At 41.3% G+C, this 24,848-nt stretch overlaps 1 protein-coding gene across 1 annotated transcript in view; it reads right to left on the bottom strand.

The window, feature by feature from the left end:
• Window positions 1-24,848, bottom strand: part of CABCOCO1 (ciliary associated calcium binding coiled-coil 1) — a 186,485-nt gene that overhangs the window by 68,125 nt on the left and 93,512 nt on the right. Inside the window, exon 5 of the mRNA XM_069242513.1 lies at window positions 4,758-4,830. Within this exon, the coding sequence (XP_069098614.1) occupies window positions 4,758-4,830 (73 nt within the window). The remainder of the gene's footprint in view (window positions 1-4,757; window positions 4,831-24,848) is intronic.

The following is a 24,848-nucleotide window of genomic DNA, read 5'->3' on the forward strand; positions in this document are numbered from 1 at the left end:
TAGGTCCCCTATGGGTACCAAACCCTATGTGTCCCAGAGTATTGGACCCAAGTTCCCTTGGGGTTACTGAGGCCTAGATCCACCAGGGGTACAAGTCCTAGGAACCCTGAGGGTACCGAGCCCAAGGTCTTGGAGTTTAGTACCCCAGGGAGACCTTGGGTCTGGTACCCCTGAGGGACCCACTACTTGCTACCCCCAGGGAACCTAGGGCTCAGCACACCAGGGGGACCTAGGATTCAGTACCCCCTGGGTACATAGGTTTCGGTACCCCAGGGGACCTTGGGTGCGATACCCCCAGAGGACGTAGGGCTCTGTACCCCAGGGGACCTAGGGTTCATTACCACTGAGGGACCTAGGGTTTGGTGCCATTGGGAGACCTAAGGTTTGGAACCCCTGGGGGACCAAGCCCCTGGTACTCCTGGAGGACCTTGGGGACCTGGAGCTCAGTACCCCAGGGGTATATAGGCTTTGGTACCCTAGGGGACCTAGGCTCCGGTACCCCCAAGGGAGGCTGGAGTTCAGTACCCCAGAGGGACCTTGGGTTTGATAGCTCCGGGGAACCTAGAGCTCAGTACTCTAGGGGGACCTTGGGTTAGTTACTCCCACAGGACCTAGGGTACAGTGCCCCAAGGAGACCTAGGGTTTGGTACCCCCAGGGGAACTTGGAACTCAGTGCCCACGGGGATCTTGCTTTTGGTACCATTGAGGGACCCTCTACTCAGTACCCCTGGGATCTAGGGCTCAGTAACCCAAGAGGACCAAGGCTTTGGTACCCCTGGGTGACCCACTTCTCTGTACCCCTTGGCGACCTATTGTTCAGTACTCCCAGGGGACCCACTGCTCGGTACCTCTGGGAGAACTTGGGCTAGGTATCCTTGGGGGCCCTATGGATTGGTACCCCCAGGGGACCTAGGATTCGGTGCCCCCGGGGGAACTAAGGTTTGGTACCCCTGGTTTACCGAGGGTTTGGTGCCCCCTGGGGACTTAGGGTTCTGTGCCCCCTGGTGGACCTAAGTCTAGATACCCTCAGGGGACCTAGGCCTCGGTACCCCTGAGGACCTTAGTTGTAATACTTCTGGCCACAATCCTATTTAGCATACACCCCTAGTGGGCCCTGAAACCCATAATCACAATACCCCAACCACATCTATACCAAATGCAACATTACAATATAGAGGGTGTCATTTTAAGTAAGGCAGGCCTACCAGCTTTGTCAACGGGTCACCACAATAATAATAATAATAATAATGATAATAATAATCACCGGTCATGCTTTGTCATTGCTTTGTTAAAATGCATTATAAAAGGTTTCAATTTATTAAAGCAGGTCAACTGGCTTTGACATGGTGTTATCAGATTAAGAGTCAGTCACATATCATATTTGAAACAAATCAATGGAACCAATACTACCAGTTGTAAGCAGTCATTATAACAGCAAATGTTAATTCTCCATGTCTAGCAAGAATTATAATATAAGTATAATATAAGGGTAAAATATAATATAATATAATTGCCTGAGCATTAATATACTTGCTACAATCCACTGTAAGCAGCCATAGGGCCAGCCACCAGGTGTCCCCACACTACAGAGACCAACTACAAAACCTTCAACTCTGTGAGTACTTTAAAGCAATGGTAGACTTCTCCTGATGTCATGTTTTCGAGATGGCAGGCATGGCTGGACTGGGTTTACCGGGCAGCCGGTGTTTCCCCAGGTAGCTGGAGGGGTGGATGAGTTGTGTTTGTTACTGGGGGATGGTTTTGTAGCAGTGGGGCAGTTTTAAACGCACTGCAGAGTTCCTTGTATAGCCATCAGTTTTCAGGCAACAATAAATATGCTGTAATAACTCTGGTTATTAATGTACCTGCTGGAGAGAGACCAGAGGTTTGTCTAGTGACAGTTTTGACTCATCGAAGGTAGCGCAAAGGGTTAATCTGCCTGCTGCAAAGAACGTCTACCATGCAGATCATAGAACAATATTTTATATGCATAGCTCAGTGGCTGATTTTGTCATGGAGATCCTTTTGTTATTGTGCAGTTCATAAATCACAATTGTGATCTACGTTAGAATGTGATGTTTTTCCTAGTCTTTCATTTTCCTAATTTTGTTTAAAAAGGGTTTGTTTGGGTAGAAGTAAATTCTTATTAGTAAAGTCAACTTTAACCACTGTGTTACATTCTCAATCCTGGGTTTATGCTTCCCCGGACCAAGCACTCTTAATAAATGTGTTCCAGTATGGGTGACATAAGAATCCTTCACCCTGTAATCTCCTTTCTCCTAAGTGACATTTCTTATACACTGATTTACACACATATGATCCTTTGTCTTTGTATGGATGTAAGGTGCACCAACACCCTACTCTGGTAAGAGAGGCACTATAAAACAAATGAAATACATGTGGGAGAAGGGCTATGGAGAGATGAGAGGCACTGTTGGATGGTGATAGTGAGGAAACCATTGAAGAGCCCCAGTAAAGATTGCTGTATCCTGGTGCACTGTAAGGTCATCATTTTCTTATGCTTAAAAACGACTACAATTGAAAATATAATGAAAAATGTGTTACAGTATGCATAATTTTTCCCAAATTGTATTTAGTTGGAGAATCCCCTCCCACCCTCAAAAACACACCCTTGTCGCTGGTTGCTCCCGCTCGCTATGCACCATTGTATGACAGAATTTGCCAGGGCTGCTTTGTCATATTGTTAAGGCTGTGAAGAATTGCACCGGTTTGGTTACTCATAAACTTGCAGCAGTCTGGGCCAAAGTGTACAGAAATGTTCAGGTGCGCCAACAGCACATGAAGTACTGCACTGATTCCAAATGCACAGACAATTGCTCAAAACGGGCTCCTCAGACAACCATCATATCCCTTTCACAAAGAATATGCCTTTCCATGCATTTATTTAGTTATTAAATAATAAGTGGGTCAATGACTGTGCAGCCCCGAACTTTCAGTTGAGCAAAAGTGACTACTCTGTATTCATGGATTTCTTCACTTGTGAGTGTGAACCAGTGATGCAATCTTCAAATGTCATGAGATGGGAGTGTGGTACCTTATGAGTTGTATTGGGCAGCCAGACTTGACCACAAACATGAACTGCAAAATAAAAAGATACATTTCATATTTGATGAGAGACTTGAATGTGAAGGAAGCTGTATTCCCCAATTCATTTTAGTTGTTGCAGCGCAGGATGACAAACAAATGCAGACCCACCCTGTAGATACAATTCCTACCCCCCAATGCAACCACAGGACTGTGGGTCAAGCAGTTGTGAGGATCCTTGTTGATAACAACATGGCCTTTCTGAAATGTACTTCTTTTAACACAGACAATGCTTCTTGCGTGTTCTGAGCATTGAATACTCATCCAATTTATACTCAAACTTACTACAAATAACATGCTTGGGCTGTATGCTAAGCCATCTTGGGAAGTTGTTCTTTTGGTTGAGTTAAATGCTTCCTGCTATATTCCCCACAATATGTTACACCACTTATAACAGGCAGTGTATATTCTGTCAACTCAATATCGACTGAATGAATCAGCGAATGACACCTAAGCCTTGCAACACTCAGTGGCATACTTGGTCCCTGCTGTTCAGTACCACTGCAAGCACTTCAACATCAATCTGCACCTGAGCAAATTGCCTCAGACTCCTTGAAAAATCTTTAGAGGTTTCTAACAACTGCATATATGTTTAACTGGTCATAGTGGCAGATAAATAGCAACCTGTTCTAAGCATAATAGACCTTTTCTGAAGTCCTGAAGTCAGACACAATTGGCTAGGAAGGTTCATGATTTCCTGGAGGATCTCCATATGAACATCACTGCACTCTTTCTTGGACGCTGATGCAGGGGTTAAATTGACTAACATTTACACGAAACGGATCATGGCACAACTCAATAATGCATTGGAGAAGTCGCTATGGCTGATGCACAACCAGGAGTGGGATTCCTAAAGCTAAATTCTCCTATTCAGTTCTACAAGGCTTAGCATCCTATCCAAGGACAAAAGTGCATGTTTTGCTATCCCTGCTTTCAGCAAGGTCCCTGATGCACAGCTTCACCTGCGCTTTTTACGTCTGCATCTGGAGGATGGAGAATCATCACTTTTGAGGGGGACTGACACTAACCTCTTAGGGGTCCAGTGCTGTGTATGAGTGGGTGATGAGCTCTGTTGCTGGTGAAATGATCGTTCTATGTATAAAATTATTTGTCAGCTACATATTGCTCCATTACAAAGCAATCCATCTGTAACTGGTGTTTTACGCTAGACCAGGTAGCAGGACATTGGACTGCAGTCAAGCTGTTGTCACGTTTTACAATTACAAAAATGACAAGAAGACTAGGCACATCCATAGTGTCTTGGTTTGAAGGTTAGATGTTTTACACACTCAGCTATTACAGCTACGTTTTGGCACTGAAAACTATGACAAATCACTTATTAGTAATGAAAGAAAATTTGTGAGCCATGTTGCCATAACCTGCAACCCTATATGGGAAAACCAGCTAGGCCACATTCTATTTCAAACAGTTTTCCTTCTACTGAGCCTTTTCTAATGCTTCGTACTATCTGACACATACGAAATCATGTAAATTATTTACATTTGAATTTTTTTTTTGCCAAGGCGCTATTTTTATGGTGAAACAAAATACATTAAAACTACCAGGAATCGTGGCATTTTTTAATTACCATCCTTTAAAATTTCTATAATTATTTATTTCTATAATAATAATATTTATGATTGTATACATACCTCGGTTCCAATCACAAGTTCATCCCTGGAAGAGCTCATCATGCATTCATACAGTTTATAGTGTTGAAAAAGGCTGCAAAATTACAAATGCATTTTGTGTATAATTTATACATCTTTTAAAAATATTTTACATTTTCAAATACAGAGAAGGAGTATCAGCACAGATCTCCAAAGCGGCTCAGAGTGTACAAGCTGGCGCTTTAGAAAATAGCTAAATCAATTAATAATAGCATTAAATATAACACAATGGTATGCACATTATAATAAATATAGAGTTTATTTAATCTTAAAACAAGCTCAAAATGTACGTAACAACGGCAGTCACCGTTACTTAGTAAATAAAAAAAGAGTAAGGGATTAAAATTCATTACGTGGAGCATGGATAAAGGAGTGAATGGAACCTATTAGTATTTAAATTAAGAAAACCAGACAGTTATGTCAACCGTACCCAAAGTGATTGAAGAATTACGGGGAAATTTGCATTTCATTTTAAGTAGCCGTGCAGAATTATTTTTCTCTGTAGCGCACAATGTTAATTATGCCTCTTTCGGCTGCTGCTCATCATAAAAAAGTAGAGACATTCAAAGCAGGAGAATGGCTCATTCTGTAACAGGCGGGTGTCCAGAGTCTAGCTAGGAGCAACCACAGAAAGCTGACATTATATCAGAGTGTTCCCGGAAAATCGCTTTTAAAACATAAGAATGTCAATTTCCTTGGATCACAAAGATTTCTTTCGCAACAACTAACATTCCTAATGCAAGCTGTGAGAAGAGTCCTTCAACACTGGGAGTATTAAAGTATATTAAGCTAGAAGAGGAGCTGAAAAGGGATGTTAAGGATATCTGAAAAGGTCAATTTGTAGCAGTTTCAGAATCTTTCAAAGGGGAAGGGTATCAATTTATAGAAGGGGAACATGAAAATGCTTTGTTGGAAATGTGCGGTTTCTGCATAGTCACCCCAGATTTTTCACCTTTTGCTGGAGCCTATATTTTTGCTGGCTTTAGAGCTATGTGCATTTTACCCTTGCTAACCCATAGAAACGTGCCCGTAAGGCTCTATAAAACACGGTAGAGTTGCCATACTCCTAATTGGCATATTTAACTAGCTTATAAGTCCCTAGTACATGGTACAGAGTGTATCAAGGGCCTGGAGGTTAAATGCCACTATTGGACTGTAACACCTATTGTGCCATCCCTTGCAGTGGCAGTGTAAACATGCCTTCAGGCCTACCAACACAGTCTGATCGTCACACTGTAAAAACTGAAATTCGACCGGCCAACGTAAAACCTTTAGACAGGTCAAACCACTCTTTTAAATAGTAATAGGTCACCCCTGTATATGTTTTATAGCCCACAAGGCAGTATACATGGTATTTAAAAGTAAGACATGTACAAATGTAATGTTAACATGTCCTTACAGTGACTAGCACCCAAACATAATTTTCACAGTAGAAAGGCAGTCTGAGAAACAACAGGATGCAATATTAAATACTAACACTGTAGCTCGGGAAAGAGGCCAGCTAGAAACATAATTAAACAATTATTTAAAATAGGTTCAATAATCCAATTCAATTGGGAAGTCAGATTTGAATAAATATTAAGGAAATGTGACTTTTAAAAAGTTACAAATTACCTGCATCAACTGTCAGAATACTAATTAGCATGAACCTTTGCCAGCTCTCAGCCTGTGCTCAGCACTCAATAGGTGTAAGCAAGGTGTGAAATGTCTCAAAGGAACAAACAATAGGCTGACATGATTTGGCAGAGATGACTCATTTGGACTCCACAGAATATGCAGGTTGAAGGCTGTGGCTATCCTTTTTGACACTACATTGTAACATTCTACTTGAGTGTCAAGTCCTGCTTGACAGGTCTGGTGTGTTAACATATAATATTCGCGGTGCAATTACAAGGGAGAGAACTGGATGCCAAGACAACTCTTTTGAATCCATTGTCTGGTTCCTAAAGGATTCTGCTTCTGTCGTACAGCATTTCCTTCTCTGGGTTGTTTGTGGGTAGACTAGGATTACCATAGTACACTCCACACACACCCCCATACACACACCTAGCATTCAGAGCCCGAGTTCAGTGTGGTAGAAGATATTTGCTACCTTGAAAATGCCGTGACACATTGCATTTTTTATCCTGTTTGCAAAACGATAAGCAGGAACTATTACAAAAGAGGATAGTACTGGCCTCTGGAATCTTAACTTCATTGGTTAGGGAGGGGCAGGAGTCACCCCACCCACTAGCTTGTGAAAGGCATAAATGTGGCATTTCCAGGCACACACTTCAGAGCCCTTTCTGGACCTTTGGAAGATCATATGAGAACTGGACCATTTATCTGTGACCTGAGAGAAGATATGAAGGACTAGATCTGCTCCCTCTTGCACCCTGGACAATGAAGTGGATTCTAAGGGGCAACTGCCTGACTTCCTTTGTGGCAACAAGAATACATCAAGCTGCAAGAGGCCTTTTCATGGAAGTACCCATCTGACCAGTTCCAACTGGCCCTGGACTGGACCCTAATGGCACCCTCTGCTTGACACCCTGTGAGTCTCTAAGTTTCTCTCCTGAGGTCATGGGGGCTAGAAGTATTGTACTCCTGTTGTGGTTTAGGACTTAAAAGACCAAGGGCCAGATGTACATGGAACTGGTCGCAAAATACTGGTTGAAATTTGCAGACAGTATTTTTGCGACCTGCATTTTATTTTGTGAACCGACCTCAGTATTAATGGGCCAGTTTGCAAAGATTGATCTCTATTTGGTCACTATTCGACCTATCTCATAAATATTAATGAGGTAGATTGCAAATTATGGCCCTTTATGAATCCCCGTCATAACAGGAATGGTGGCCTGCTGAGGTCAGCAGACCGATATATCTGAAATTGCTTTTAAATAAAGCCACTTTTTTATTGAAATGCAACCCATTTTCCTTAAAGGAAAACAGGATGTGTTTAAAATAAATAAATAAAAAGTATAACTAACATTTTTAAAAGTAGGTAGTGGGAGGTTAAAATCATTTTTTTCAACATTCTTAAGGGAAAGAGGCTTCTTGCAGACCCCTTCTCATTTGCGAATGTGTTACCACTACCTTTCAGTAGTCAGTAAAAACATTTGTATTTTGCAACCGTAATTTAGTTGCAAAACATTAATACATTCTACTGAAAATTGCTATTTGGAAGGAAGCCCTAAACACGCTCTTTCCAAATACCGATTTGGTATTTAGTTGCAACCTCAAATTGCGAAACAGTAACATGTTGGTAAATTGTACTTTATATATACAACAAAAGGCCCTTTGCCTGTCGCAAACTCAGGCCATTCACAACCTCAAAAAGGGCTTTGTGCATTTGGCCCTAAGTCTGAAGGTAAAATCTTTGACCAGGACAAACCTGGTTGGTGTATCTGATCCCAACTCCATCAGCTTCAAATTGCGCATAGGTACCGATCTACAGCAACCATTCACTTTCATTGGTGCGTTATGATTTTTGGGGCATTTTCCTTAAATATTAAAAAACTTATATCTCTGGTTCCTCTTTTTCAGTTTTTGTAATTGTTTATTACAGCTTACTCTATTGTTCCAATTCAGTTTGGAATTTTTAAAGCGTTGCATTTTTACTTTATTACTCTTTTAATACTGCATAGAGATTTTACACATTGTCAAACAGTAAGCCTGTCTGCTTTGGGCCATTGATGCCAGGGAGTTGAGCTCAGGTTTAGAGCTTTTGAAGGTTCACTCTGTCAAGGCTTGTGATTATTCCTCGAGATTGGTAGTCTCCCATCCCAAATAATCAACTTCTTTCATGCACGTTTCAGGATTTTCATTTTGTGTTCTCTATGCTAAATTATCAAAATAGGGAGTTCATGACTACACAGCAGGTTCTCATACAGCTAATACTCAGGCAGCAAAGAACCAGGGATTATGGATTGTGTAAGCAGTCACTATCACACGCTCATAAATACACCAAGAAGCAGACTGTCTAGTCACACAACATACGGGCTTCATTGCACAACTGATGAAACATTTGTCCTGCACTGGACTACAATGTACCCTACTCAAACATGCATAATCCACGTTCTTGACTGTGCATATTATGTTCTACACTACGAATTGGAGACGTAACAACAACACACGGCCAGAAGCAATCTTACATTCATAAAACATTAAAAACACAAGGATACTGAATAATGCCAATCTTACCACATCAGCACTATAAATAGTACCTTTTTGGTTAAAAAATACTATGTATTATAATGTGTTTCAAAAAATTATAAATGCAATGATGCTGTTTGTATACTTAATTACTCTTACCATAATTTCTGCGTCTGGGTTTCTGAAAAACAATGTTTACACCCACTGTAACATATTTTGTGAAACCTCCTCTAAAACACAGTGTAATCTCCTGAAAACAATCCTATTGGTGAGCTTCCGGATGAAGAGTTGTGAGAGGCAGAATTCGTTTGGAATGTTCTCTAAGAGGTCACTGGCACTGCTATTTGCATTGACTACGTGATATCTGAGACCTTTCAAATGAACAGATTAGGACACAGAGAAGTGCAGAGGCAGGTTAGGCCTCTGTGGTATTTTTAAGGAATTACTGCTTGAGAGTTGAGATGCCTGAATGGAGACCACATGATATGTTTACCTCAAAATGCGGGTTGACAACAATACGTTAACCTTTTAGTACTAGCCTGCAAGGAAAGTTGACAGCCTCACCTATCAAGCAACAACATATGTCTATGCAATCTCAAGCTGTGAAGGACTGTTTTCAAACATCTGTGCATATAGATGTTTCTGACCTCCCTGCCAGACTTAAAAGTGTTCACCTAACTTTTTTCTCCTGAATGAAAGGGACTCCCTGCCCATCTGTGTTGAAGATCTAAGGTAAGGATATTTAAGAAGGTCGTATTGCATACCTCCTTTTATAAAGAGCAGGACTGTGGTTTTCTGGTTCCTAGCTATATAAATTATTAAGCCCTTAGTTTGCCAGGTAAAATTCCCTAAAGGTATACACCAGCACATTTAAATATGGAAATAAGCGGCCAACAAAGCGCGGTCAAGCTTCGGTGTCTGTCAGGGCGCTATACAATTTGTGTTATGGGTAGTTAGTGGTAGTAGAAATTAATCATTCGTACTATATTGACGTACTTGAATGTGGCAATTTATTCATGGGAAAACGGTGGTATAAAGTAATGGAGAGAGGTGTTATCCTTCTGGAGCAATTTATAGGCACGCTGTAATATAATTTTGTGAATTAATAGAAGCTGAACAATTCTAGACAACAAAGTTATAAACTGTTAATAAGAGAAAATCTGACACATCCCGAAACCGATCACTCAGCAAGTGCAAAAAAAATTGTGAACGAGTGCACGGTTCATTCTTTTTCAAATCTCAGGAACAATTTCCACATAAAAGCTCACACTTTTAGTTATCTTTATGCCCACAATATTATGCCCATATTTTTAACAAGCATTGGCAAAGCCAATGTGTTCGGCTCTCCACATGGCTATAATGCCACAAGAAACCACATTTCCCTCTTGAATAAGATCCAACTGCTTTAAATGCCCTTAAGAAAAATAAGGGTGTGTGTCTTCAACATAAAAATAAAATATCCATTTTTGCTACTCTAAAGAAGTGTGCTTGATTTCAATGGGTATCTATCTAAATACATGGAAGTTTTGTCTTTAAGTTCAGAGGAGTGCTTTTTGCATCCTGACAGAACTAATGCCACCGGGTGAAAGCCAATCATAAGCCTTTAGGGGTGTGGTTTCAACTTAAAAATCAGAAAATACACTGTACCTACTTTAATGACTTGTGCTCATTGAACTATCAGTCATTGGGAAGTGCATGAGTCCAACAAATTCTATTTTTGTGGAACTATTGTTAGGTGTATGTGTACATGTGCAAGGGAAAAATGCAGTCACTGAAAGTGAAAGCAAAAGGTGGCTAGAGTAGGCTTGTCTGTTCATCTATATCTTCTAATGGGGTGGGAGGGAGTATAATGTGAGTGACATGTCAACAGAAAAATAGTGAAAGTGTGTTTATTAGGAGCCCCCATATAGTGTATGATAGTTTATTAAAAAAACATGAGGCTGGCAATACAGCTGACGCTGTCTTTAGACCAGACTTAACAATGCAGAAGAATACTAATACATGATTGACAACTTACAAAGGTTTTCAATTTTTTTTTTAGTATTTCTCTTAATATTATAACTTAATTTTCTTATGAAATACACATATGGAATCGGAGAGAGCAGTGAAAAATTAGAGTTGAAATCAAGCAAAATTATTTAAAGGAAGAATGAATGTCTGGGAGGTAGCGCTGGAATCTGTGGCATCAGAAAGCTGATGTGCTGCGCAGCAGGGAAGACACAGCACTCTGGTTAGGGTACTAACCCGTCTCTCGGCACAGGCGTCCCTTTTAATTGACAGTTCAGGGGATCCTTCTGCACAAACCAACTGCTTTCCAGACAAGGAGAGGAAACCACAACACCCCTCCCCCAGTGATGACTGCTCTTGTTATGTCACAGTAACACGCCATTCCTCCCCAAACTGCAACAAAAATAAAAAAAATGCTGTGTACATGAGCCCCTGTCCTGCCTCGGGAAACATCTTTGGTTGAAGGACTTGGACCAGGACTCTGAATTTCCACCGCCCCTCTGACTCCATGCTTTCCATGGTCATACATCGTCTTTTTCAAGGGGACCTCTCGAAAAATAAAACATTCCAGATGACCTCCTCACCACCCATTCTGGCAATTATCATAGTACCTTGCTAGAGAACCACTCTTCAGGGCTCATTTTTGAATGGTAGCCTGAACTTACATCCAGGAAACTAATCTCACACCAGCACACTGTCCCCTACTGAAATGCAGGACTCAGTGTTCTCCACTTTGTGCTGACTTGAGTGTTTCAGTCTTGCAGGCGTTATAATACTTGGTCACCATTTATGGCCTGTTGCTACCAACTTGGATGGTGTGGAATGGTATCAATGACCACCCTCCCCATGCAAATGTGTCCTCGAGCCCTCCTGTTGGTAATAAGGGGAGTTTGCTGATATTCTCTGAGGAAAGAATAGATGGTCCACTCCAAAAGTTGGGTGTTGATATGTGCGATGTAAATGACTTTATTCACAGTGTGCATACTTTCTAAGGCCTATGAGGGGCCAACTTCGTGTGGTTGATGTTCCATAACTTCAAGTAGCCCATGACAAGGGGGCCCATTATCTGTTCATAGTTCTCACAGCAGGCCATGGGTGGCCATGACCTTCTCCAGCTTTGGAAGAACTTCACTGGCCAGTTGGGTAGTTCGAGTACTCCTCAGTGATGACGATAATGTACCATCCATCTGGCAGGCTTTCAAAGTCTAGGCTGGTGCACCAGGATGTGGTCTACTTTCTATTATGACCGGGGATGGCAGATCGGGGGCTCAGAGGTTTTTCACCACACAAAGGATTTCACAGCTGGCTCTACCAGCTTGTAAAGCTACATTCACTATAACTTACTGCGGAGGCAGCTCTTGGTCTTAACCAATCCCTAGTGCCATGATGGTACCTCTATACAGTGATGGGAATCACTGCCAAGGCCTTTTGTTCGGTTGCAGTCACTGACGTAGCTTAATCATATGGTAATACAACCAGCATCTGTTCTACCTCACCTGGTGTCCTTTCAGGTCAGGATGTGGGTGGTGATAGGCTAGTCCTGCTGGGAGTGTCATACTTTGACTTGGCAGGTAAGTGTCACCAGGTACTGATTGGCATTGTACACACACTTTCACTCACAACTCAAGTCACTGGGCTGTGTGTAGTCATTGGTGGTGGGCCTTTATTGTCAATATGCCACCATCTTGCTGGCAATGCTTCTTTGTTTCACCAAAGGACACTGCACTCTCCTGTACCTAAGCTCACATATAGGTTTCAGGGTGCAATGTACCACCCACATGGTGGGAGCATACTTACAGCTTACTCCTGCCTCATCTTCCAGCAGGGTTGTTGGGGTAGCCCACAACAGCAAGCACTGACCTCCGTCTGGGTGCAGGCATGGTGTGCAACAGAGAGGTGTTTTGAGCACAACACCTCAATACTGCCTGAAATTATGGTCGCTGCAACACCCTTCGGTCTCTGCAGCTGCTGATGTCTTGGGGAGACCACTTACACTTACCACTTACAGATCAGAGTAGGGGTGTGCCTGTCCTCATCGCCACTGTGGTACTGGCTGCCAGGTGCGTGGCACAGCAGGGAGACACAGAACACAGCACTTTGGTTCGGGTACTGGCCCCCCAGACATGAGTGATCCTATTAGATCACAGGAACACTACAGACTCACCTTAAAAACAATCCTGGAAAATGAGTACATCAGTCAGAGACACAGCTCCCACGATGCTAGCAAAAGCAGAACACACTTGAATCGCCACAGAAAAGTTAGTGTTAAAAGATACAGGTAGATGCACAAAATGGCAAACTGCATATCTGAGGCTCATTTTATGGAAGGACATTTACATTGTAGTATGAATCAAAGATTAAGCCGGAACACTAGAAATGTTAACTATGGTTAAATATGTTGTATGTCATTGTATGTAACTTAGCCACACTTTAATTGCAAGGCTGCATCGCCACTGATAACTTCAACATGTCTTTCGTAGCAAATATTGCCTTTTATGACACAACAAGCAGGCAATTCTGCCTGAAGACGTTTCCTGCCATACCTAGTGTGAGAGCTCATGAAGGCACCCTAGGCAATCTGACACTTTCCAGAAAAGAGTGTCTTCTTTTCAAATAGCAAGGCAATTATCTAGACAGTGTGCAGTACATATTAGTAAATTAAAAATGTTGGCAAATTCAGAGAAGGGTGCTTTGTTTTTCATCAATGGTCTTGAATCCCGGACTATTGCATGACAAACGGAATACCTCTGGCTTGTCCTAATGACAGGCTGGCGTGGGAAGCGTTTGAATGAGACACCAAAGATGTGGGTAGAAAGCACAAGACCAATATACTAAAAGCCTTTAGGACAGGCCTTACACTTGTCCTTATTACATATACTGTATACATTCTTGGACTACTTCAGGTATCAATGAACTGGGCAACAATAATAGTTATTTACAGGTAGAAGTTTGGTTAAAAAAAAATCACTATTTAAATATACAAATTATTCTCATTCTTTTTTTCTTCGCCCTATTATTATGATTATTACACTTAAAATATTTTTCCAGTCGGGAATATGTAGTTCACTGTGTGACTCATGAGGCCTGATGATACAGGGAGAGTGAATGCCTTGAAAGATTCTCTGTAAGTCATATCAAGAGCAAAGAATATTCAGAGGTAGTTAAGTCCATACTAATATGGAATATAGACAGGAACAGCAGGACTCCTGGCAGTGTACGTATACATGAAGCTATACACATTTTCTAGCACTACTGGTATTAGTGGTGTATGAGATGACGGAACATAAGGTTTGACCAGATACATGTAGGGCATGATATTCAGTGTAACTCCAAAGATGAAAATAATACATAAAGTCAAAGTGCTTGTCAAGCATTGAAAACAACTGCAAGATACTAGTGCATCAGAAGAGAAAATCTCACTAAATGCAGTTCGCTTTTAACTCAATAGAGAGAAAATTGCTTCCAACAAAGTTAAAAGTAGACTCTAAAATATGTGGGATCCCTTTTAACATTGATTTAATAAAACATGCTGGAAAAAACAAAGATGGCGAAATAGGTATCACATGCATTTCCCTGAGCAGACATAGATAACAGAGATCTCTACTAATTGCTACTTTGCTTGCAGTCATGGTACATTTATGGTAACCCTTCTGACAAGGGTATGGCACATGCAAAGACTGATATGTTTTAGTGCATAACAGAGCTTAATACAATTTTGGAAATTTCATGCTAGCATGTGCAAGAGACCTTTATGGATAGGGGCTGCTCTTGCATCATTTGAAAATAACCATGGTCTCAGAATTAATTGGGAGAAATCAGAAGCACAGATTATTTAAATTGTAGAATATATGGAGGGGCTTGATTTAAAGGCAAACCGGTGTCCAAAAACATAAAAACGATGATGCATAGGATGGGGAGAACTGCTTTGCAAAGAACAAAAGTTTTTTAACTATCTGGGTATTACTTTTAGTTCAAACATTTCCGGGAAAGCCCATATCACAATGAAAATCCTGCTGATGATGAGGAATTCAGCAGCGATTTTTCACTTTGCAAGAAAACTAAAACATAAACCCCTGTCAGATATGCTTATATTGCTTAAACCAAAGTTGAAAATGGTTTTGTGCGCCCCCTGCTGGCTACCCCCCCAAAAAACTGCTAATTTTATCTCAAATGAGGAGTTGGTCAAAACCTTTGTGGGGGACCAGATTAACATCGCACCTCTTTTATTCTGGGTTAAATGTTGTTTGAACCCTCAAGGGAAATTTACGAGAGAATGTATTTTGGATTGTTTACCCTTACAAAATATGGAGAACATTCCATGGCTCAATTATGTGAAATCTCTTTCGGTTGAGATGGGACACCCAGAAATATTTCCAGAACCATGGCGAATGCAACGCATTGCTATAACATTGGTGAAAAAGCACTACTCAGAATTTTCAAGGACTATGAGAGTGCGAAGTATTTTAAAATTAAAAACTTTGGAGTCATATATACTGATTGAAACAAAAAATTAAATAGAGCCTTGTTTACTTTGGTGTACAAATTCAAATCACTGTGTATTGTTAACATATTTTAGGCTAATTTTGATACATTTTAAGGTTGCATTTCCTATTCAGGGAGGCTGGGTATATGAGCTTTCGCCCGTGTCATTGTAATCATTCCACAAAACAAAGCACGAGTCACTTTACCTTGTACTGCCATTTTATATGACTATCCAAGAAGAGCATTTTTAATTCCTTTCTTGTGTGGGGTTGGTCTTAATAATTATCGGGCAGCTGTAGAATTCTTACAGAATTTTGCTTCATTTGAAATATGTTGTGCAATTATTAGATCTGTGCTTTGTAAAAGGAAACGGTATGAGGTGTTGTTTCTGTAAATGGGGGACTACATTTTAACATTTTAGTGGCTGTTAACATTTTATATGTCATTTTAGCTTTTGGTCCATATTTATTGAGTATTTCTTATTTGTGCTTCTATGGCAGTACATGCTGACTAAAGATGTTTGACTGACTGTCAGATATTTCTCATTGACAAGATCCACCACATTTGGTACTGGAGAACCAGTGTTTCAACAGCTACATGATTAAATATTTAGTCCTATAGAACTGTACCAAAATACTGAGTTTCAAACAATGTGCTAAACAAATATCTTGGTCAAAATATCAACTTCTGAAACATTGTGATGGTATTAATAAATAGACTGGGCCTTAGGGGATGGGGTCCGTGGGGCCACAAATGGCTCGGGTGGGGGCTGCCTGCCACCCTCCACTTAAATATACTTGTCCCTGGGGGACGGGGTCCCTCGGGCCCTAAATGGGCTGGGGAGAGGGGCCCTACTAATGCCCTCTCCACATATACAGGTTATAAACTGTCGGCCCTCTTTTTTTATTTTGCCACAATCATGTTGGAATCCTGCGGGATCACAGTAAAATGTACTATTTTTTTTTTATTTTGGCCCTGAGAGAGGGACCTTCAGTGTCCTCCTCATTGGGGCCTAGTGGGTACAGGGTATCTCTACCCTGTTACATTATTGTTTTAAAATACTTCAGGGCCAAGGGCGAAGTACCCGAGTCCTGTAATGGCTGCCAGCAACATTTTTCTCATGTTGCTGCTAGCTAATCAGAGAGCTCTTCTCGCAGGAGTCTGACTTTTGTGGGAGCAAATCTGTCCAAGGGAAAAAAGATCCTTGGGCCAAACAGAAGGCTCTATATTTTAAAACTGGGTTTGAGACACTCTAACCCAACTGTCCATATATACAATTATTTTTTTACCTTAATTTTTCAAAAACCACTGTACTGATTTTATGCCAAAACAGTACAATATGCGGACCAAGACCAAGTATCCTACCAAATTTGATGCAATTTAGTTCAACAATTTTTGTGGTCGCTCTGCCTAAAGATGTTTATGAAAAATGCATGGTGAAATTAGCTTTTGGGACCCCCCCCATTTCTCTCAGGCCCCACTCGATGGATCACCCTGAAACTTTCCACAATGGAGCTGAGATAAATTTGTTATACTTGGAAAGTTTCGTGAAGATTCTTCAAAACTGCCATAGTTCTTGGCAAACCAAAAACACCTTGTCTATAAAAAAGCAAACCTAACTATAACCATTACTGTTATTATTATTATTATTAGCTAAGTTTTGTAATGCACGCAGCCTACGAAAGGTCAGTAGTGATTTACGAAAAAGAATGTCCTTTCATATGAGTGAGACGAAATCTTGGTACTGTAAACAGGGTTTGATATGAGGATCTTAAAGAGCATATGGTCTGATAGGGTCTCATTAATTTCTAATTGTAACACGGTCCTATGCCCTGTTTGGCCTTGAACATGTAGCAAAGTGCCTTAAACTCAATGTGTTTCGTTATCCTGAGCCAATATAATTCCTATAACAGATGAGAGACTGAGGCCGATTTGGGTAAACGAAAGAACATCCTGGCAGCAGCATTTTGGACCATCTGTAAATGGTGAATCGTTTTATCACTGCTCAAATAGAGCATGTTTCCATACTCCAGTCCAGATATAATCAAAGCTTTGAGAACGGTCCTCTGGGCTGCAGGAGGAATTAGCCAGATGATCTTTTTTTGCCATCTAAGAACTGAAAAACAAGTAGCAATTACTTTAGTCAAAGAGAAATACCAGGTTTTTCACCTTCGGTGACAAAGGGGAAAGGGTCCCTGGGAAATCTAGCCAATCCCTAGGGCCCAGAGAGAGTTCTTTCTTGCCTAGAACCATGACCTATGTTTTGTCACCATTGAGCTGAAGAGAGTTTTTATTCACCCATCCAAAGTTTCTACTCAAGCCTAGTTTCAAGGTCGAAAAGTCTTGGTTCTGAGCGGATGACAGAGAAAAGCTTATCTGTGTGCCATCGGCACATGAGAAGAGGTTAACCTTGCAACTCTCTATTAAGTCTACCAAAGGGCGTTCCTAGACATTGAATAGCGAAGGGTTTAGCACAGAGCCTTGAGGAACCCCTGAAGTCAAGGCATGTGGATTAGATTTCGCATTAGCCAAAAAGACCTGAAAAACACGGTCTGGTAGGAAGGAGACAAGTCATCTTAGAGCTGGGACTTCCAGGCCTAAAGCCTCCAGCCTTCCACCAGGAATGAGCGGGATACCATGTCAAAGTCTGCACTCAAATCCAATAGGATGAGTGCAGCAGTGCCTCCATCACCCAGGTGTCATCTTAGATGTTCAATAACGCCTGCAGGGCAGACCCAGTAGTGTGCCCAGCCCTTAAACCATACTGTGGAGGATGAAAAGACAGGAAACAAGGAAATGGGGTGAAAATTTGACAGGTTGGAAGGATCCAGATTAGGTTTTTTTTAAAAAGGAAGGACCACAGCATGTTTCCACCTCAAATGTGCAAACCAGTCCCTCAAGAAATAATTAAGAAGCTACAATAACAGGTAAACACGTCTTGTCCAGTAACCTAAGCTTTCTAGGGGGTAAAGGATCCAACAGGAATTCAGATTTAATGAATTGCAGGACAGTTAGCAAAGATGTGAAATCAAGAAGAGGCCATTTACTTATTTTAGCGCCACATCTTGTCTAAGATGACAGGTCATTACCCTCCTCGGCAGGCAGATTCAGCACGTTCATAACTGGGATGGAACCTACTTTCAAAGTGTCTCTAGCCAAATTGTAAGTTAATTTTTACCACAATTTGAGTGAAAAAGGAAGCTAGCTCATCACACTGGCTCTAAGAGAGAGGAGAAGTAGGGGAAACATTACTACAATTTGCCAGTTCTTTCACCACCTTAAAAAGTGTCTGTTGGACCTGGCCTTTTTGACAGGGTCATCCCCAAACTTTTTGCCTCCTTCCTCCTATTTTTTCTGACCGGTGTTGTTGGCTTTTGAACTCTGGGCACTTTACCACTGCTAACCAGTGCTAAAGTGCATATGCTCTCTGTGTAAATTGTACTGCTGATTGGTTTAATCCATGATTGGCTATTTGATTTACATGTGCCTAGGGCCTGTAGATTAAATGCTACTAGTGGGCCTGCAGCACTGATTGTGCCACCCACTTAAGTAGCCCCTTAACCTTGTCTCAGGCCTGCCAATGCAAGGCCTGTGTGTGCAGTTTCACTGCCACTTCGACTTGGCACTTAAAAGTACTTGCCAATCCTAAAACTCCCCTTTTTCTACATATAAGTCACCCCTAATGTGTGCCCTAGGTAACCCCTAGAGCAGGGTGCTGTGTGAGTAAAAGGCAGGACATGTACCTGTGTAGTTTAGATGTCCTGGTAGTGTAAAACTCCTAAATTCGTTTTTACACTACTGTGAGGCCTGCTCCCTTCATAGGCTAACATTGGGGCTGCCCTCATACATTGTTGAAGTGGCAGCTGCTGATCTGAAAGGAGCAGGAAAGTCATATTTAGTATGGCCAGAATGGTAATACGAAAGCCTGCTGACTGGTGAAGTTGGATTTCATATTACTATTCTAGAAATGCCACTTTTAGAAAGTGAGCATTTCTTTGCACTTAAATCTTTCTGTGCCTTACAATCCACGTCTGGCTAGGTTTAGTTGACAGCTCCTTGTGCATTCACTCAGACACACCCCAACACAGGGTACTCAGCCTCACTTGCATACATCTGCATTTTGAATGGGTCTTTCTGGGCTGGGAGGGTGGAGGGCCTGCCCTCACACAAAGGACTGCCACACCCCCTACTGGGACCCTGGCAGACAGGATTGAACTGAAAGGGGAACTTGTGCTCTTCTTAGCCACTCTTTGAAGTCACCCCCACTTCAAAGGCACAATTTAGTATAAAACAGGGCCTCTGCCCTACCACCTCAGACACTTGCTGGAGAAGAAACCTGAACCAGAACCTGCATCCTGCCAAGAAGAACTGCCTGGCTGCTCAAAGGACTCACCTGTCTGCTTTCTACAAAGGACTGCTGCCTTGCTGTTGGCCTGCTGCCTTGCTGAACTCTTGTCTGGCTGCAAAAGTGCTCTCCAAGGGCTTGGATAGAGCTTGCCTCCTGTTCCCTGAAGTCTCAGGACCAAAAAGACTTCTCTTTTTCAACTGGATTCCTTGTGCGCTGAAAATTTCGATGCACAGCTTTATCCGAGGTGAAAAATTCACTGCACGCCGATCCAGAAAGACGCCGCTCGACGCGACGCCTGTGGTGCGACCGGAAGTTCGACACACAGCCTTGCATGGACAAAGCCGCCCAACTTCCAGAGAGGAAATCGACGCGACGCCTGCTGCGAGAAAGAAAATTCCACACACAGCCTTCCGGAACGACATGCAGCCGGATAACAAGCCGAGGAATCCACGCACAGACCCTGGGACATCTGGTAATCCTGCGATCCATAGAAGGAGACGGTCCGCATGTCAGAAAACGACGCACGTCTTCCCCGAGTGAAAAATAACGACGCAAGTCTGTGTGTGAAGGGGCGAAACCGAGGCACACACCATTTTTCTTCCCGTGGAATGACGCATGTCTCCCCGCGTGAAAAATAACAACGCAAGTCCATGTGTGAAGGGGCGCAACCGACGCACACAACATTTTTCCACGCATCTCCTCCTCTTCTGCGGCTCTCTGCAGAGATTTGCCACTCCAAACCAGGTACTTTGTGCTTGAAAGACACTTTGTTTACTTTTTAAAGACTTAAGACACTTCATATCAATATCATATTGCATCTTTGATCGTTTTGACCTGCAAATACCCAGATAAATATTATATATTTTTCTAAACACTGTATGGTGTATTTTTGAGGTGCTATATTGTGTTATTATATGATTTATTGCACAAACGCTTTATACATTGCCTTCTAAGTTAAGACTGACTGCTCGTGCCAAGTTAACAGAGGGTGGACAAAGGATACTTTGGATTGTGTGTGACTTACCCTGAATAGAGTGAGGGTTCTTGCTTGGACAGAGGGTAACCTGACTGCCAACCAAAAACCCAATTTCTAACACTGTCTGCTGGCAATTCTGGGCATTAGTAATTGTATATGTGTAAATATAGCACAAACAGACTTTCAGAGGGCGTGGTAGACTTTCAAAGCATCCCTATATTTAATCCTGGCCTCATCCGTATGACTTCCTCCAGATTCTTCCTAACGCTTTGCAGTGTTTCTTTTCTAATTTAAGTATATCAGTGAACCAGCGAGCCTGAGGATGAATTCTGCCAGCACGTTAACAGTAATTGTCAAAGTGACATCAATGGCCTCAGTGAGCCACTGAGAACACATAGCCTGGTCTAGATCAACCTGGTTTTGTAGAGCAGGATGAGTACTAAGCAGCTGCTCATTAAGTGCCAAGATGTTAAGTTTGGACCAATTCTTAAAATTCATTTTGGATTTTGACCATGTTGTAGGATGATGAGAGTAGACCGTCAGCTTGAATGGCACAGCAAGGTGATTAGACCAGCAAAATGGGAGAGGAGGGCCTGTTATCAAATTCTTGATGTTAGAGGAAATAAAGCCCAAGAGATGCCCCGGCACATGAGCGGTCGCAGAGTTAAGGAGTGCCAGATGAAGTACACTCAAATTCTTAATTAAGGATGTATTCCAATTACTTTACGCATCATTAAGATGGAGATTAATATCCCCAAGGAAATTAAAATGAGTAGTTCTCAAAATGTGACGTGCCAATATGTCCGGTAAGGAGGTACATGACTTTTCAGTGTACCCCAGGGGCGTTAAATGAAGGCTTCAGAAAACATTCAATTGTGAGGGAGGGAGAGTGTAAAAGTCAAAGCTTCACAATCCGGGACCGGAAATTCTTCAATTTTACATTAATAATCTTTTTTAAACATAATATCAATAACTCTTCCTAGTCTTTCCTGCCTGGTTATCGTAACTAGAGAAAAACTAGTAGGAAGTGTTGCGATGATGTCCGGTAAGGAACATGCATGTAGCCATATCTCAGTGATGAATACTGTGTCTGGGTTATAGTCACATAAAAAGTAAAATTTGTGTTGCTGGTGTTTTGGAGGTAACCGGCAATTAAGTCTAAAAAACATGAAATATCTTAGTGAGGTGGCGCTTGGCTGAAGGCTGTACATGCCAGCGTTCTCTTTAGTTAAAGCATGGTTGGCCAACAAGTGTGGGGAAGTAGGATCAGCACCACAATTGCTAAAAATAGTGCAAGCAAAATTGCAGAAGCTGCAGGTCAAGGAATTCATGCAGGGATTAATGGCCTGACAGCCTAGCTTATGGGCCAGTCGCGGTGATTTCGAAAAGTCTACCGTATATGATCTTTCCCACTGACTGCAACAGACCAGGGTTCCTGGCCCCTGGTCCGGTTCGGATGCGAACAGGCGTAGACAAGTTTGCCTTTGGAGCACCTGCTGCATGCGTCCTCTGCGCATCCGCTCTCCGGCCATCCTAAATAAGGCTGTATATTCAGGAGCTAGAGCACTAACCCACAAGGGGCACCAAAGATGGCCACTGCTAAATGGAACAGCAAAATAAACACGTGCTGGTCATCAAATAAGACCAAAAGAAGTAAAAAACACTGGTTCCCCCTAAATAAATGTCCTAAAAGTATCCCCCAAAATTTAAAAAGACCCAGGTTCCCCCCACATGATAATAGCAAAAGCGTCCAACACAATAAAAAAATCTGTTTAAAGCTATCACAGTGACTCAATGCAATAAGGAGATGTACAGAGGTTAAATAGCAGCAGTATGTACCTCATAAAGACAAGCACCCTACATAATACCACAGCCACTGGGTAATCATATATATATATACATATAAATATATATATATATATATATATATATATATATATATATATATATATATATCTATATATAAGCTTTTTCTATGGAAACATGGGCCTAACTATAAGTATGTACTGGCGACCACCAGTATTTAATATATTAACTGAAAAAAAACAAAGGTTACAAGGACATTATAGTTAGGAAATAGAATTAGAAAAAAACTGACAAAATTCAATGAAAAAATAAAGGTTACAGGGACATTATAGTTAGGCTGAGATTTCACATGCACAAACCATTGAAATTCAGCAGTTATAGTTACCTGAGCTAACTATAACTTATGCCCCCGCAATGCACTGCTTATGACCTCACATATTAAATCACTCATGACATGGTCAGTGACATCAATGATGACATCTTAAATGACAGCTGAGTCCCAAAATGGCTGCTAACACTTCCTGGTTGAAGCCAATCAGATCTCAGCACGGGATCTCTGGGATCTACGACCACCAATATATACATTTCTTTTCTCTTTAATATCTGAAAAACTACTGAACGGATTTACTGAGTGACCGTACAGGAGGGTGAGTATATGTATTAATATCTATATGACTTAGTAAGTGGGTTTGTGAGTAACTGTGGGTGAATGATTGGTTGTGTTATCTGTTGTGTGGGTGAGTGTGTGGGCATATTGGTATGTGTGTGGGTGAGTGACTCATTGCCTGGGTGGCTGTTTGTCTGTATGCCTGTGTGGTTATATTGCTTAGTATGTGGGTGTATTAGTGAATGTATGGGTGTGTGAGTGGCTCAGTCAGTGGCTGTAAACGTGAATAAGTGAAGAGTATATTAGCTGTGTAAGTGGTTGTGTAGCTGTCTGAATGGCTTTCTGGGTGTATAAGTCAGTGTGTAATTAACTGCATGGCAAAGTGAGTCGTTGTGTGACTGGATATATGAGTAACTGAATGGGTGTGTGAGTGCATTTTACAATGGGTAAGTGTTTTTGTGTGTGGTTGTATAGGCGTGTGAATGGGTATGGGAGTACTTGTGTGAGGGTGTGAGTGGGTGTATCAGAGGTTTGTAAGGGCCTGTGAGTGGGGTGTGAGTCTTTAGGTGGGTGATATCATCAGTGATGTCATCAGTGATATAATTTGAGATGTCATCAGTGATGTTACTGACCATGTCATGAGTGATGTAATATGTGAGGTCATCAGCATTGCACTGGGGGGCATAAGTTATAGTTAAGGTTGGTAACTATAACTGCTTAATGTCTACGGTTTTGTGTGAGTAAATGGAGTACACAACTCCTTGTAACCTTTGTTTTTTTCAGTGAAATTTTACGTTTTTACAAATTTTTATTTCCAACTATAACGTCCCAGTAACCTTTGTTTTTTTCAGTGAATTTCCAAGGTCTTTTAAATGCAGAGGAAGGTTGTCCACAGTACCAACCTCCTACATTATTTGTATTTTACACTACAAAGGAAAAAGAAGGCATAGATAGTTCGTAATTGTGGCAAAAACAGGGGAAAAGTAATAAAAAGTAGGGGAAAGCATTGTGAAGGTACTTAAAAATGGCAAAAAAGGATGGAGAAACCAGGAAAAATAAGAGAAAATCAAAAAGATAATATTGTAAATAGAGGAGAAAAACTAACAAGGAAGCAGTCAGAATGAGGTTAAAAACTGAAAAAACGAAATGAAAATAAGTTTGATAAAACAATAAGAAAGTATTGATAATTTAAATTAAACTATATTTACTGGGGATCCTCCACGGTGCTCAGTGCCACCCCCTATATAGCTCCGCTGCAGATTCACGTGAGAGTACAAAATGTATTTTTCCTATGTATTCTAAAACAATACCATATGTACATATTTTTCTATCAAAAAATATATCTACGCTAAATAATACTTTTAATGGATTACTCCCACTAGATTTGCGACTGAAAAGTCACAGTCTAGACTTTTTCTATTTCCTTCCTACTCATGCTCCTAAAGCTGAGCTACCACGGTAACATATTTTGCGACATTCTGCTGCCGTAAAAGGTCATAAGTTCCTTCCAGTTTCTGAGTGCGCCTTGCTTACTTTTAAACCAGGTTTAGCAGATGTGGTTGAGGTTTTGAAACAATAAACATATCACAAACACCAATACTGTTTTGCAATTTCTCTAAAGCCAATCAAATATCTACTTACTTTTCACACAATATCACTACCTAGCCTAATAAACAAACATACATACAACAACCAATCAAATGTGTTCTTTTA

This window comes from Pleurodeles waltl, chromosome 6 (genome assembly GCF_031143425.1).
Source record: "Pleurodeles waltl isolate 20211129_DDA chromosome 6, aPleWal1.hap1.20221129, whole genome shotgun sequence".
Taxonomy (NCBI): Eukaryota; Metazoa; Chordata; class Amphibia; order Caudata; family Salamandridae; genus Pleurodeles; species Pleurodeles waltl.